The following is a 14,542-nucleotide window of genomic DNA, read 5'->3' as shown; positions in this document are numbered from 1 at the left end:
CTGCTTTCTTAATGTAAGATATGATGTCCTGAAGCGTTCAAAGGTAATTCATTCATTTTTGTTGGCCCGTTGGCTATGACTCGGTATAAGCTGCTGGGCCAACGCAGCGCGGCCTACGGAGACTGCAACGCCTGACATCGAGGTTTTGTTACCAAGGCTTGCGAGTGTGCATGCTCAAAATCACGTCACACAGCTTGTACTGCTAGACGATTTAAGTGTTTAAAGGTGTTTGTTTCAGGGGCGTCATCATTTTCGTCCCACGGTGGACCACGGCGAAAAGTTATTCGCTGGACTAACGCTCCGCGGACTATGGAGACTGGAAAGCCTGGTGTCGAGGTTTTTGCTGCGAAGATTTGCGCGCGCGCATGTTAAAAATCACGTTACATAAATTGTATCACTAATCGATTCGGACTGAATGTTGAACACTTGCAGACAAACACGACTTAGGTGTGTGAATACACATTGTTCAACACTCGATATACAACCAAATTTTTATCTTCAAATTTCGATCAAGCATATTGATACACAATCGACCTTCGCAATGTCCTTAATGTCTGTAGAACCCAGATAAAAATTCTGAAAAACAGCTGACTTCTGCCGGTTTATAAAGAGCCCACTAACCCATTGTAATTTAACGGCACCGGCGATTTACTGCATGCGGCCGTTCATCGACTGATTTCTGCGGTTCATTGACTTCAAAATACAAACAGAATTGATCTCACGGCAGCTTCTGCTTTCTGTTTTGGTTGCACGGTAAAATAACAATGAAACGAAGAAAACCGTAACCCTTGTCAACAGGTTAGCTATATCCGGGGATTTTTCGCGCGGGGGCACCATAAGAGGTACTTTTGTCCACCCTGTGCTCCCCTTAGCAAGGCTCTGGCTGCTCCCTCGCCTGCACACAGAAGCAGGTCATGTCGTCTACGTTGAAGGATTGATAATTAAATATCCCTTGAGCCAATTCATGTCTAAACCAGGCAGCTTCCCGGAAGCCTTTTATAGGGAACATAATTCGGAAAAGGATACTGTTGCAGGTGTCCAACATATTTTGCACACCAGTTAGTAGCAATACTGATCCGGAAATATGCAACAAAGCAGCCATACGATCAGTTCGCAGTCAGTCATGCGGGAGACAGCCGAGCCTGGGCGGAAGCCACCGATGGCGGACGGGAGCGGAGCTCAGATAAGGAATATATGACAGAAGAGCCTTCATTCTGTGGCTTGGTTGCTAGAGGACAATCTCCAGTTTCATGGCGTTTGTGACGGTGTTTTTGGCAGTTTCGAGCTTCCGAATTGGTTTCCGCCTAAAATGCTGGGACAAGCTTTATCTCTTGAAAAGCAGCCAGCGAAATCACGGCGCATGGAAAATCTGTCGCACTGTGAGCGATCGACTCACGTTCAAATTCTCACCAACCTATGTCCAGACCGTACTTTGGCATTTACCCTGTGAAGGCTGGTGCCTCCTCAATGGCCCAGAATGCCAAACCGCTCGTGGAATTCTTTGTCCTCAGGAAAGCCAATGTTGAAATGGACTGATAGTCTTAAGATGCTGGATAGCCTTCTTTGCCGAATGACAAAGATGAGTCGAATACGCAAGATTGCGCACCAGTGAGAAACAGCTCTGGATGCATATCTAGCGTAGCAGCATGCCATTTCAATAAAGAGCGATAACAACCTCTATCTCTACGCTCCCCTCCCCCACCCCCGGTGATCGGGCTTGCTTTCCAGGAAAAAATCCTGAAGTACGCCCTCAGCTTGGCCCCCACTTTTTGAATTTTGAAACGTTCCTATGTCCATGATTGAGCCTACGCACCTGCACACTATTTGTGATCTGTCGTATGTCGTGCACTCCTTTCGTCCTTGCATCATATCACAGCAATGAGTATGCATAGTATACAAACACGGCGCTACTTTGTGTTATTGAATGATGTGCTGACCCCTGTCTGGTATTTCTCTATGTGCTTCGACGGTCAGTCTGTAGGAAAATAGAAGATCAATCAATAATGTGCGGCCTGAATTATGCGCCATGACACAGGACGTGTCGTGGTCAGGTCCATGCGTTTGACGTTTATTATGCTCTCATCTCCATCTCGCACGGCTCAATATTGTGCACAGCTTCTGGGCGACTGAGAGTTTTTCACGAGTGCAACCGAATTTTTACCATGAAAGGCTAATTGTGTCACAGATGCTTGACTGAAGGCTCCTAGCGGGTGAGGATGGAAGTAGGCGTCACATAGGTAAGGGATCCTCGCGGGAAGCGATGGAGTGCTGTGAGCCGATGGGAAATTCCGGCTGGCCGACGGGTGATGCCGGCATAGTGCAGTGGCGATAGAGGATGGGGGGCTACGCGGGGAGGGGGGGGGGGGGGAGGGAGGGGGTTGATGCCGCGGTGAGCCTTGCACCAAGCGATTGTTATTTAACGGGGCTAAATTCCGAGGAATGCGTGGTGTATGGCTGAACGGTTCAGCTTTCAGTCGAGGGATCTGATCGTGACACACAACCTTCGCAGATTGTGTGTAGTGACCACACTCTACGACGCCCTTTGACATGACCGGTGACAAGCATGCATGAGACGGTGTGGATGTATGATTGTCAGTCGCGGAGTCCCAGTAAAGTGACCTTTGCTACCCATGTTAGGACGAAAACATTTTTTTTTTCGTAAAAGCCCATGTAATGTCGGTGAGAAAATGTTTTTCCGATCATTTGCGGTCGCCCCAGTAAGTCGGATTATGACAGGGAATTGCATCGATGATGATTGCCTATGGCTGAATGCAGTGGACCAACTAGTCAACAGCTGCTATTAACAATAACATGCATAACAAATCCAACGAAATATGATTATTGCCGGTGGGCAAATTACTCTCAAGGAGCTTTTCTGTTGTGAGGTTGATTATTAGTGCGTACGGTCGGTTTTTCTATACTTTTGTGGGCCTGCAGTGACCGCCCTTCGGGATAGAGCGATAGGCGGAGCTACAATATGTTCTTAAACGTCGTTGTCCCGACGGAGTGGTCCAATTACCTCGGTTATAGGCATTCGTAGCGTGTTCAAAATATTATGCATTTAACAACATCATGCGCGAGTACGTAACTTTAAAAACCGTACAGGAACTTCATCTAAATTATTGAGTCAGTCACGGCGCTTGTTGCTTATATGCATGATGGGCAACAGAAATCTCGTGATCGCCGTTCGGCGTCGGCGAAAATCCCGTCGGATGACCATGGCAATACTGCAAAAAATGCCAGCATTCTCTCCGACTTAGGCGGACGGCAAAGGTCAAATAGAGGGAAACAACGATATGGAAAACCGCGTGTACCACAATGGTGGCCAGTATAAGAGATGCCACCTGAGAGTAAAAAGAAAAATAAGGCATCTATCAAGAAACCTAAGCAATGGCGAATGGAAAATTCCCCCGCGTGAGTAAATGGTGGCCAGTATGAATATGCCGCCTAGAATGAAACAAGAAAAATCAACAGACCTTACTAACAAGGTAAGGAAAAACCTCGCGTAACACAAATAATTTTGGAAAGGGCTGGCCCCTCCAATGCGCTATTCAGGGTCCAGTCTGTACCAGCGATGCGGTACACTGCATCGCAGCGGGACTTCTGCATGCCATGCAGAAGCGGCTCAAACCCGAATGCGTTGTAAAAAGCGGATGGGTGGAGAGGGGAGGAGGGGCATCCTTAACTGAAGCAATGGGAGATGTATGCACATTCCACGCATCACTCGCGGCATTTGTGATGAAAGGACCCTTTTTTAGTGGACATGGGGGTGTGCCGAATGGTGATGAGTATGCACGACGGGAGCAGCCATGGGCTTGAAATAGTCTCGTGGTATGGCTTCCATCTGGTAATATCACAAAAGGGTCAATGAATGGAATCGGCACGTTTTAAGCGGTGCATTCCTGAGTAAACGTGGTGTCCAGATGGCGGTAATTTGTGTTTGCAAGCAAATCCAACAGTTGGTTCAGCTCCCGGATCCAGATACCGAAAATGTCATCGATGCAACGTAAGCACAGCTCTGGTGTTAGACCACGCATTTAACTACATCAAATGCCATAGCATGTCATAGCATAGCAGAGCATAGAATAGAGCTCAGCAGATAGAGGCTACGGCTAGAGGAGGTGCACAGTGGTTGCACATGGCCACTCCTTTTATTTGTTTTTACACCAAGTTTCAGAGCGCACCGCGATATCGTTAAATACTTTAACTGAATCGTGCGAGACCTCTACAATCAAATGCCGAAGAGCCTTACGTGCAACACAGCTGGGTTCATCATTAGCAGTATATATGCACTAACCTCACATGGATGTCGGAACGGAGCTCTCCATGTTGCAGGGGGGGCGGGGGGCGGTAGCCATCCTATTTTTCCTTTCCAGTCAACGCCCATGAGGTCAATGCTAACCTTTCAGAAATAGTGCCGAATTTTGCTCCCGCCCTGGCACCTACACCCCTCATCATACTGAGACGACCGGTAGCGACGACTCCACGTTTAAGTTTCTTCTTTTTTTTTGCTAATTCGCGATTTCGAGGTAGCGCTTAGCGCACACAAAGCAGACAGCACGCAAGTCCACCGCTGGCAAGGCGCCGCACAAGCAGCTGGCCACTAAGGCAGCTCGCAAGAGCGCGCCGGCCACCGGCGGCGTCAAGAAGCCTCACCGCTACCGTCCGGGCACGGTGGCTCTTCGCGAGATCCGTCGCTGCCCGAAGAGCACGGAGCTGCTCATTCGCGAGGTGCCGCTCCAGCGCCTGGTGCGCGAGATTGCGCAGGACTTCAAGACGGACCTGCCATTCCAGAGCAGCGCTATCATGGCTCTGCAGGAGGCAGGGCCATGACATGTCAATTCACGTCAAACATGACATCACATGACATCACATGACATGTCAGGTGGCGAGGGTAGTTTGACTAGCAAACAATGCCGCTCGCCGCCTCGTCCCCCAAGCTATTACCCTCCCTTCCCCCTCCCCCCCCCCCCCCCACCATACACACACACGCAACCGATTGGCAAAACCAGACAGAAAATTTCGGTGGAATCCCGGACGGTCAGTGATGTCCCTTTGAAAATCTGGGACCTCTTGCTACTAAATCCAGGCTGCGCGCTTGCATGGACGGATTCGGCGCATTACAGACATCACCAAAGGAGGCTTACTACGGAACTTACGGAACCGTGTCTGGCGAATATGGCTTCCCATCAACCAGTTGCTTCCCTACCTCGGGTAAAGGAAAAGTGATTACAGAGGGTATTCTGCCAGACCACGCCCCACCTACCAGATTGACATATGCTCGTGAAAGCGCTGATGATGAGTGTCGGGTTCTTTTGTCCGCCTGACAATACAATTAAAGGGAGTGTTTCACATTTGTACGGGGGTTCGAGCTTAGAAAGCCACTTTGAAGATCTTTCAATGCAATTTACAGCTACGTCCTTCTTAAAGCTTCAAACCTCTTTACGTCTTAGTTTGACGCACGCTAGCTCCCGCCGACTTTTTGCTCAGCCTATTTAAAGGTCAAAGGGCTTCCAGACATACATGACGTCATAGGAACGTAACGCGAATACTATCACCTCAAGGGCCACTTAGTGCTGAAGGTCGAAACAAACATGAATTGGTTCGCGACTGAATTAAAAAATGACATGATTCCGTTCAAATGGTTCGTGTCTGGCATGCGTCAGCAGTTCGCGGCATCCACGGATATCGGTTGGTCTGCAACCGATTAAATGCATTGAGTGCAAGTTTTGAAGACGAGCCGCGTTTTGTGTTACGTAATACAGAAATGTGGGAGTGACGCTAGCTATAACGAAACTATGACTGGGAATCGGATAACGTAAGAGTAGCGTCGCAACCGAGTGTGTGAATGCAGATGAGAAGCACAAAACCACCGACAACTACAGAACACCATCATAAAGGCCAAAACACGCGGATATAACGATATTCGGTTTCAGCAATAGCGCACGGTATACATCCCCACCTTTCGGCAAGTTGAAGTACTACAAGTGAGTCAGCCAGTCCGCTACAGTGGCAATTCTGACACGGCCAGTCTGGCAGCGACTCTGACAACGTAAAGACGTTCTATGGCGTAATCGAACGTTGTCGTATACGAGACCATATTTATTACATAGCGAAACTGTGTTGTTAAGAGTAGTCTTTTACTTTTAAAAGCAAGCCAAAACTTTGAAGTGAACCTATTTCATCGCATTTGAGACTTGCTGCAATGTTTTCCCATGTGGAATATGTCCCTCCAAAGTCGACAAGATACTTTGTCGTACTTCCAGTCCCTCGGTTTTTTCAAAGTTTTTATCATATACACCGGTGTCTTATACACCAATACATTAAAGGGAGTGTTGCACATTTGTATGTGATTTTGAGCTGAATAGCCATCTAAAACATCACCCGGTACAGTTCGCATGCCTGCCCTTCTCGAGACCTACACACTTCTAGTTTCTGAGCTACGCGCTCAAGATGATGTGCATAAATTTTCCGGGAGGCTATTTCAGGGTCACCAAGGCATCCATAGGGCCATGGCAACGTAATTCAATCCAGCCACTTCGTTGCCAATGCAGCGAGCAATGCCAGGGACAGTATACTTGTCGAATCGTTCAAATTTGGCGTTCGTGAGCACAATTTACAGACATTATATGTTCTATAGAGCAGCCTTTCGCCGTAAGCACACTTATAGTTGCAAGTGATTCTATTTCATCACTTATGATGCTTGCTTTAATATCTCAGCATGTGGAACATTCCCTTCGAGACACAAAGAGATGCAGCGTTGGCATTTTATGCCTGTTCATGCCATAAATGGCGGATGTTCAGCTTCACCTTCACTTGTTTTTCATCACATGACCCGACTCGCCGCCAAGAACTGACCCAGTGACGTATGCCATGAATTACATTACCTTATTACGAACACACCAACCCTCGCTTCACACCGCTCGGGTTATAGTCACTGTTCGCTGATCACCGAAGTTCTCAAAAAAGACATATCGCAAAATACCGTGCATGTCTGTCATTTATTGACATCACAGCACGGCGATGTCAAAACACTGTCACGTGCCAAATGCGCACAACGAGATGATTATGGGCGACCCATCCAGATCATGATACACCGATTTGTAAGTGATTATCTTTTCTTGAAGCCGTACTTCTTCCGTTCATAAAACAAGTCGGTCTTGGAGCTTCCCAAGTTGACGATTTTAGGGCAGCCGTCCCTCTGGAAAAGATAACGTTTGACTGTCAGGACATTAAAACAGGAATAGCGCTACAACACTGCGTTTACATGCTATCACTTTGCAGGACAATAAAACCGGAATAAAGCTACGACACTGTGTTTAAACGTCATCACTTTACAGGACATTAAAACCGGAATAAAGCTACGCCACCGTTTACATGTAAGCTCCGCTACGTTTACAGCTCATCACTTTACAGCAGCATTTTTATCCAAACGGTCAAACAGCATAGCGCGGAACTTACCCCCTCCTTTCCGCACAAGCCAGTTATCCTTGACTTTACCATGCCCAGAACTTCCACCATCTTTCCCGATGACTTCCTCAGATCTGACCGCACGCACAGAATCCCCTGCCGCCCACCCACCCCTCCCCACCCTACCTGTTCACGTTCGGGCATTTCCGACTGGGCACAACGTGGGCTGTCAAGCACGAGGAAACAGAAGCGTGGCCGACCTACCTGCTACGGTCTGGTATGAGACCTCCAGATTCCTAATTCGACATGACTCAATTTCCTGCGCATGATATATGGTAATGGCTTAATAACGTTGGGCATATTCCAAAACAGTTTCTCAAGCAAACATGCAGACTATTGCAGCACTCCACCCCAATTTTGATGCCACTATGTTTTTGCCTGGAGTTGTTTTTTTATACCACAATAATTCTGCGGAGCTCTGGCTTTCATGAAACATGAGTTTGTGGTGCAAAGGTGGCACTTCCATTATAGCGTTCCTTTGATCTACGACGTCAATTGATCTCGAAGGACAAGGCTCAAAAGAGGCGCAACATATCTCGTGCTTCAAACTTCCTGGGTCTTAACCCTTCACCTGGGTAGTGTTTTTCTGCTCACTCAAGAAAAATTAACAGCAAGCAACTCTTGTGACAGGCCCATTTGATAAACCTCCACGCAATAACACCGGCCAACCAAGCATGCCACCGCCGCAGACGTCACCATCCCACCGCGCAGCGCCGCCCGGCCCAGCACTCACGTCCTTCTCCTGGATGGTGCACTCCTGGCAGTAGTAGGCGTCGCTGATGCCGGGCCCGCCGCAGATGACGCAGCGGCCCTGGTACGAGCCGTAGTTGCACTCGTCGCAGATGCGCACCAGGGTGCACGGTCGCACGTACGAGTCGCAGATGACGCACTTGCCATCGCACTTCTCGCACAGGCGGCCGATGGCTGTCGGGCGGCAGGAGGTGAGAGGTCAGGGAGCGGGAGTGATGGACAATCTGATGATGGGCAGCTGATGCATACCACTAGAGATATCAATGTTAGGGACATCATTGCTATAGTTTTGATTTTTGGGTATTATGTCACAAATACATTTGGTCTGCATGACACTTTTTTGGTCTGTGCCATACATCATCTAGCCTTTATGTCACAAATAAACTTGGTCCACATGAATTGAAAATTTTGCATGGATCTGCATGAAACTTCAGGTATGCTTTCACAACACTTTCACTTGCTGGAACTTCAACTAAAAAATGTATGTGCTGCAGCTCAAGCCATGCCGCTACCCAGAGCTTGCTTAATTCAGTCTCATTTCACACAAAGGTAAGAACTGACAATTTCTGCCAAGTTTCAAACATCAAATATGAAAAAAGATGGGTATTGTTGATATTGTATACAATGAAACAGCAGTCTGCAAAAGGTGGCAGATCAGCCAATAAGGCATTTGGGGCAGGTACACTCCTGGAAGCAAAAATCCACAAAGTGAGTTTCAAACCTCCATGATGCTGCTCACAAAAAACACAGAGGATAAAGAAATTTGTGGCTGGTTTACCTGCTCAGAGCAAACACTGGAAGCTGGCATGAGCAAAAAGTCTCATGTTTACACCATATTTTTGTTTCAAATATATATATATATATATATATATATATATATATATATATATATATATATATATATCTATATCACTCCAAGCACTTTAATTTTATCAGTGGGTCCATGTATACAGGCACTGTGCCAGCAGCCACATGCAGGACCAGACTGGATAAAAAAGCACTGACCAAGACAACTATGACACAGCTGAAACAATCCTGATGCACTTGGCCTTTGGACTGCATTTGCTTTTATTGATTGTAGGTCCTTTGTACTAAATGCACTAGGGTGTATCTGCTCGTTCTACCCCATCTCTGCCCTAGTTCAGCGCCTGCCATGAGACACCATGAGCTGCCCCAAGATAGCATGAGCAGCCAAAAGAGGTCCAGGAACATGCCTTATGATTCCACTCTGCCCACATGGAATTCTGCCAAATTCTGACATGTTTTACAGATTTGATGTCACAGAAGCATCTTAAAATGTGGTTACATTAATAACATTGAAAATCAGGCTACACAAAGTAGAATAATAAATTGTCAGAGATTAACAAATGTGATCTTGCATACAATATCGACATAAAATTAATGGCTTCCCGATTAATTCACAAACAACCGTTTTCCAACAGTATCGCGACACCATCACACACATGATGTACACAAAGGGAATCCTACAAAAGGTGTTGAGCCTAAAGCCCCAGTCCTGGGGATCTTCTCATGCAAAAACTCCTACATCAAAAACTTGCACGAACTGAAGACAATTTGAGCAGTCAATGATGACAAACTGCTATCAGTCATTTACCTTGTACAATGCAATGCAGTTGCTCCATGAACACAATACTGTTACACATGACTGCAAACACACAAAAATTGTGTCCATTATTTTGCAACCCATGAAAATGATGGCATAGCTAAATGCATGTTTTTGTGTCTCCCTACTGAAAGAAACAGCCTGAATGTTTGTTTGCGATGGCTGCCGATAGCAAATCAAGCACTTACCCACACCAGGCTGCTTCCTGCAAAAGATTAGATCGGGATGGTGCTTCGCCATTTCCTGCTAGTCGAAGTAAGACCCCGGGGTTTGATTTCAGGAGAAAATTTCAGAAATGCGCTTGTCTTAATACCGCGGGAGCACCTACAAACGCCCAAAGCAACTGTGACAGCCCGAGCACCACGCCGTGCCGAATCAGGGCAATACAACACCGAACGTTCTGGTGTCGGCAATGGCGCAATGAATGTCACAGCATCGTCATTTTCGAAACTTTTAAGTTATTTGTAAACGGAAGCACATACAAGCCTTGCTGACGTCACACAGGGACATCCATCGCCGACACCCCTGCGCTATCACATTAACACGCGCTCGGGGGGGGGGGGGCGGGACGAAATTGACCCCGAAGGTTTTTCAGAATGGCTTCCGAATGGCGCACTGCAGCCGCGGCAAAATTTGCATGGCTGTAGACAATTGAATAGCGGATGGTTTGGCATCGAACATTTAGATAACCTTGTAAGGTCGCTGGCATATGGCAGGTCAGTCAGACCATGGTTTCAGCGAAGTCAATTTGTAGGGAATCGTTCAATCTGATGCAACAACGGAGTGTTAGACGAAGCCATACATCTCTGAGATGCTTTCTTAGGTAACACAAATATTGAATGATCAAAAAACCTTGACCTGAGGTCAGGTATAAATGTCATACCAAGGTCAAAACCAACCTGCTTTATTACTCTAGGGCTTGCTGTATGGGATAGTTTCTGGTGCTCATTTCGAATTTATTGATAGCAGGAGCCGCATTTTACATCTTCCATGGCCTTCTTAGAGGTCAGAATAGGTCATTGACCTGAAGTGACCCTGGTCGGCATTTTTTTGGGAAGATACTGCCTGGGGTAATCTTCGTCGCTTATTCATGTGCAAAACCCAGAGCAGTCTTGCGGGATTTTGATCATAATGACCTTCAAAGGGTCAAACAGGGTCACTGACGTTAACTGAGCATGTGATCTGTTGCTTAGAAACATTTATCTAGGTTATCGGGGCACTTTGGAGACCAAACTAGCATTTGACTTTGTTTGAGCTTATTTTACCCGAAGGTCATGATCTAGGAACCTAAAACTTCGACCTAAGTGAGTTCATGTACAGGCCAGCACACCCTGTAAGGTTGGTGTCTCTAGCTCTCTTGGTTTCCGAGATCTCAGGGAGGGGGGTCAGGTGACCCCCCTACCCGAGCGAGGGCTGTCTAGCCGGCCACCCGGCGCGTGTTAGTTCAACACGTTTCAACGGCACACTTAACTTCTCCATCGTTCACCGAGTCGTGTTTAAGTTATGTCTTCTCTGTAACAACTAAAGCAAAATACGCCACCACCAGCACCAATAATTGGGGGGCAGAAAATAATTTGTCGTGCGTACTGAGCATAAACATAGAAGTCTGAGCAAAATTACAGCGGATTTCACGCCCATAAACGGTGCATGACTCGAGTAAAACACATGCATATATTGAGACCAAATTGAAACATACTCTCCCTTCTTCGGATTGTATCTTGCATGTGTATTTTCGTAATTGGCAAACCTGCCAAACAACACGTGGATAATATACTAAATCAACGAGCGTACGGCGTGTTCCAACAGCCATGCTTAAGTACGACGCCACGACCGGAGATAACGCCATATTTAAGCATTGGAATCGCACCACGCACGAACACTCGGCCACCCGGTCACCGAACAACTCCCCACCTGCTGGCGACCATTCGCGCGGTTCGGTCAATTGGCGCACTGCTTCTCCATGGCCCGCGACACCTCAGCAGCCACGCGCGTGTACAGCCGGTCCAGCGGCAGTGCGCCATCCAGGTAGATGACTCGACCGCCGTCCACGCAACGCAGTTCCGCCAGGTGGCGCTCGTACATGGGCCAGACGCATGCGTCGAAGTAGCCAGGCACGTCGGCGGGCTCGTAGTGGCGATGCTGGCGCCGCTCCCAGCAGATGCCACGCTCCAGCGTCACGTAACACTGCACGTCACAAAGCGCGCGCAGCCGCGCGTCGTTGAGCACAAGGAAGCCTTCGATGATGAGCAGGCGCGGCGCAGCGTCGCCGGCCGGCGCAGGCTGCGCCAAGATCGCCGCCACGTCTGTCACCATCCGGCCCGTGTCGATCGAGGACAGCAATTCCCAGTTCAGGTGGTTGACGCCTGGCGCCGGCACATGGCGCGGGTCGTCCTCCGGCAGGAAGTAGTCGTCTTGCGCCACGAGCACGGAGCCGGGGTATGCGGCGTGCAGCATGCGCGCCACGGTAGTCTTGCCGCCGCATGTGACCCCCGACACCGCCGCCACGCACCAGCCGGCCATCGCACGAGAGGGGGTGCAGGAGCGGCCCGCAGACTCAGCGAGTCAGAGTCAGAGCTGTTGAGTCGGAGGTCGAGGGGCTGACGCCCTCGCGACGCGAGCACGGCGTGCGCGCCAGGCGACCGCCGAACGCTTCGCCGATCAGCTAGCTATGCGCTGGGTGATCGCTTGCTAACGCGCGACGAGCTAACCGGTGGCACCGTGCGTCCTTTGGTAGATCATGCGAATCCAGCGGCGTTCGCTCCCCAGCGTAAAAAGACGGACAGGTGTATTGGTTCAGCTCTGAGGACTGACCCCGCCGAGCGCTTGGAGTGTAGGACCGGCGCGCAATACTTGTGACGCTGAAGCGGTCAGGCGCTCGCCCGTTCACTCAGTCAAAGTCAGAACCAGGCACGTCACGCGGCCGGCCTCTTACGCGGACCGACAAAGTATTCCCGCTCGAATCGGGCAAAGTCCTCCTCCGAGAAACACGACCTGGGCTGCTTTGACTTCTGCTGAGCAGGGGCGGGCTGAGCAGAGCGCCGTTGCTGATACTCAACCACCTGGGGGATGGATCACATCTGATGTTAGGAAATGCATATGTTGATAGAGAAACAGGCATATGCTTAAGTGGCTGCATAACAGACGAGTGCAAACATATGCAAAGACAGCATATTTGCACAAAAGCATGGAAGAATTGAATTATTTCATATGGTATGTGTCATGCAGCATTGACTTATGTGTTACATCATGTAAATATAACTACATACAACTACACTACATCAAGTAAATATAAATCATACTGGCCTAACATTACCTGCTCTGCAACCTTTGGATTTGTCTTCTTGCTACTGAGAAGTTGGAGGTACTTGATTGTTTCTTCTGTGTTATCCTTTGATTTGTGCTGGTTGTACTTTTTCAGTGAAGATTTGACCTTCTTGCCCTTGATGGTCAGCTCAGGAGCTGGTGAAAAATTGTTGGTTAGGTACCCCAGTGACATGAAACATAGGGTGAGGAATGTAATGAGCAATCATTTGCAACAGGGGCATTCTAAAAGATACTTCATCAATGCCCTCAAAATATCCTGCTACAAGCCCATCATCACCATAGCTTCAAGTGATGCCTTCAGCACAGCTGAATGTTCATGAAATGAGCCATGCATTAACCAGGTAAACTGTAAACTTCTGCAACAGAGACCTATATGAAGTTAATATGACAAAATATGGGAACACCTAAAAGAGATGAGTATACTAACCAGATCCCAGTTTATGTTTCTGTTCTGCCCGCTTCAGCTTCTTTAGTCCTGTTTTGTTAGTTGTTGAACCAGATGCTGCACTTGGGCCCTTCTTTGTTTTTGCTGTCAAGAAAAGGGGGGAAACCTATTAAAGCAAACCTTCACACATCAAAATGAAAACTATCATCTGATATATCATGCACTGGTTCACACTCAATTAGTCCACATGCTCTGTGGAAATCTATTTGCATCCAGGTCAGAGGTGGATATTATGTCCTGTGATTGAAGCAATACATGAACCAGAGAGGGGAATTCTTGTACAATGCTCTTGTAAGCAGTGGTTTATCATATATTACAATGATGGAGAGCCCTTGGCATGAAAAATGCCCACACATCAAAACTAATTTTGCATCTGGTGAATATATAGCATAGATGCCAGGAACTAGTAGCCACATTAGATACACCATAGAAGACAGATTCTCAAGCTGTCCCAAATTATATATGAGCTATACTCATGTTCCTGCATGAAAATAAGCACATTTGATGGCAATTCATGGAAACACACCAAAAAAATTGACTACATGCACACCCATAGACTTCATCATTGGTGAAACTACTTTTCCTTGCAATCCTTTTGAGGACATATCAATTACACTTCAGCATGTAATGAGAGGTAATGAAAATACCCAACCAGTCATGAAACAGGATTTAGGGCACCCAACCTGATTGATTCGTCAAATCTTCACTGAAAAGATCCAGCCCTTTACGCACTAGAGAGGCGCTCATTCTGAGCAAGCTTCAGTCAAGACAAGTCTTGTACGCAGTACGTTTGTTCGATGAACGTGTAAAGGGATCAACGACCCTGAACCTTGCAGAGTATTTCTCAGAAACCGAATGGGACGCGACGGATCCAATGCCCTAGAACAGACGGACCCTAGACCACACGCGCGCAAGCATGGCACGCAAAT

At 47.8% G+C, this 14,542-nt stretch overlaps 2 protein-coding genes across 4 annotated transcripts; both read right to left on the bottom strand.

Annotated features, from left to right (window-relative positions):
- Nucleotides 1-7,044: 7,044 nt before the first annotated feature.
- Nucleotides 7,045-10,215, bottom strand: LOC119113915 (PHD finger-like domain-containing protein 5A). Its single transcript, XM_037238143.1, has 3 exons — nucleotides 10,033-10,215; nucleotides 8,204-8,394; nucleotides 7,045-7,201 (listed from the first exon to the last, which is right to left on the bottom strand). Exons 1-3 carry the CDS (start codon nucleotides 10,082-10,084, stop codon nucleotides 7,112-7,114), a joined length of 333 nt encoding a protein of 110 aa, XP_037094038.1. The 5' UTR covers nucleotides 10,085-10,215; the 3' UTR covers nucleotides 7,045-7,111.
- A 1,314-nt stretch (nucleotides 10,216-11,529) lies between these two features.
- Nucleotides 11,530-14,532, bottom strand: LOC119113914 (nicotinamide riboside kinase 1). Of its 3 annotated transcripts, none has more exons than XM_037238142.1 (4): nucleotides 14,508-14,532; nucleotides 13,596-13,697; nucleotides 13,158-13,303; nucleotides 11,530-12,903 (listed from the first exon to the last, which is right to left on the bottom strand). In XM_037238142.1, exon 4 carries the CDS (start codon nucleotides 12,362-12,364, stop codon nucleotides 11,783-11,785), a length of 582 nt encoding a protein of 193 aa, XP_037094037.1. In that variant the 5' UTR covers nucleotides 12,365-12,903; nucleotides 13,158-13,303; nucleotides 13,596-13,697; nucleotides 14,508-14,532; the 3' UTR covers nucleotides 11,530-11,782. The 3 variants fall into 3 exon arrangements, with proteins under 3 accessions (XP_037094037.1, XP_037094035.1, XP_037094036.1); XM_037238140.1 differs by having other exon boundaries at nucleotides 14,297-14,526; XM_037238141.1 differs by having other exon boundaries at nucleotides 14,346-14,526.
- Nucleotides 14,533-14,542: the final 10 nt, after the last annotated feature.

The sequence above is a fragment of the Pollicipes pollicipes genome, unplaced genomic scaffold (assembly GCF_011947565.3).
Source record: "Pollicipes pollicipes isolate AB1234 unplaced genomic scaffold, Ppol_2.1 Scaffold_7262;HRSCAF=8765_pilon_pilon_pilon, whole genome shotgun sequence".
NCBI lineage: Eukaryota > Metazoa > Arthropoda > Thecostraca > Pollicipedomorpha > Pollicipedidae > Pollicipes > Pollicipes pollicipes.
This window is presented reverse-complemented; position numbering and strand designations above follow the sequence as displayed.

Bases quoted from the DNA above. Each gene is read 5' to 3' on its own strand.
- LOC119113914 (XM_037238142.1), bottom strand. From the start codon at position 12,364: ATGGCCGGCTGGTGCGTGGCGGCGGTGTCGGGGGTCACATGCGGCGGC.
- LOC119113915 (XM_037238143.1), bottom strand. From the start codon at position 10,084: ATGGCGAAGCACCATCCCGATCTAATCTTTTGCAGGAAGCAGCCTGGT. The intron at 8,395-10,032 runs GTAAGTGCTTGA...GCCGCCCGACAG, and splicing joins CAGGAAGCAGCCTGGTGTGG to CCATCGGCCGCCTGTGCGAG. The intron at 7,202-8,203 runs GTGAGTGCTGGG...TATCTTTTCCAG, and splicing joins GCACCATCCAGGAGAAGGAC to AGGGACGGCTGCCCTAAAAT.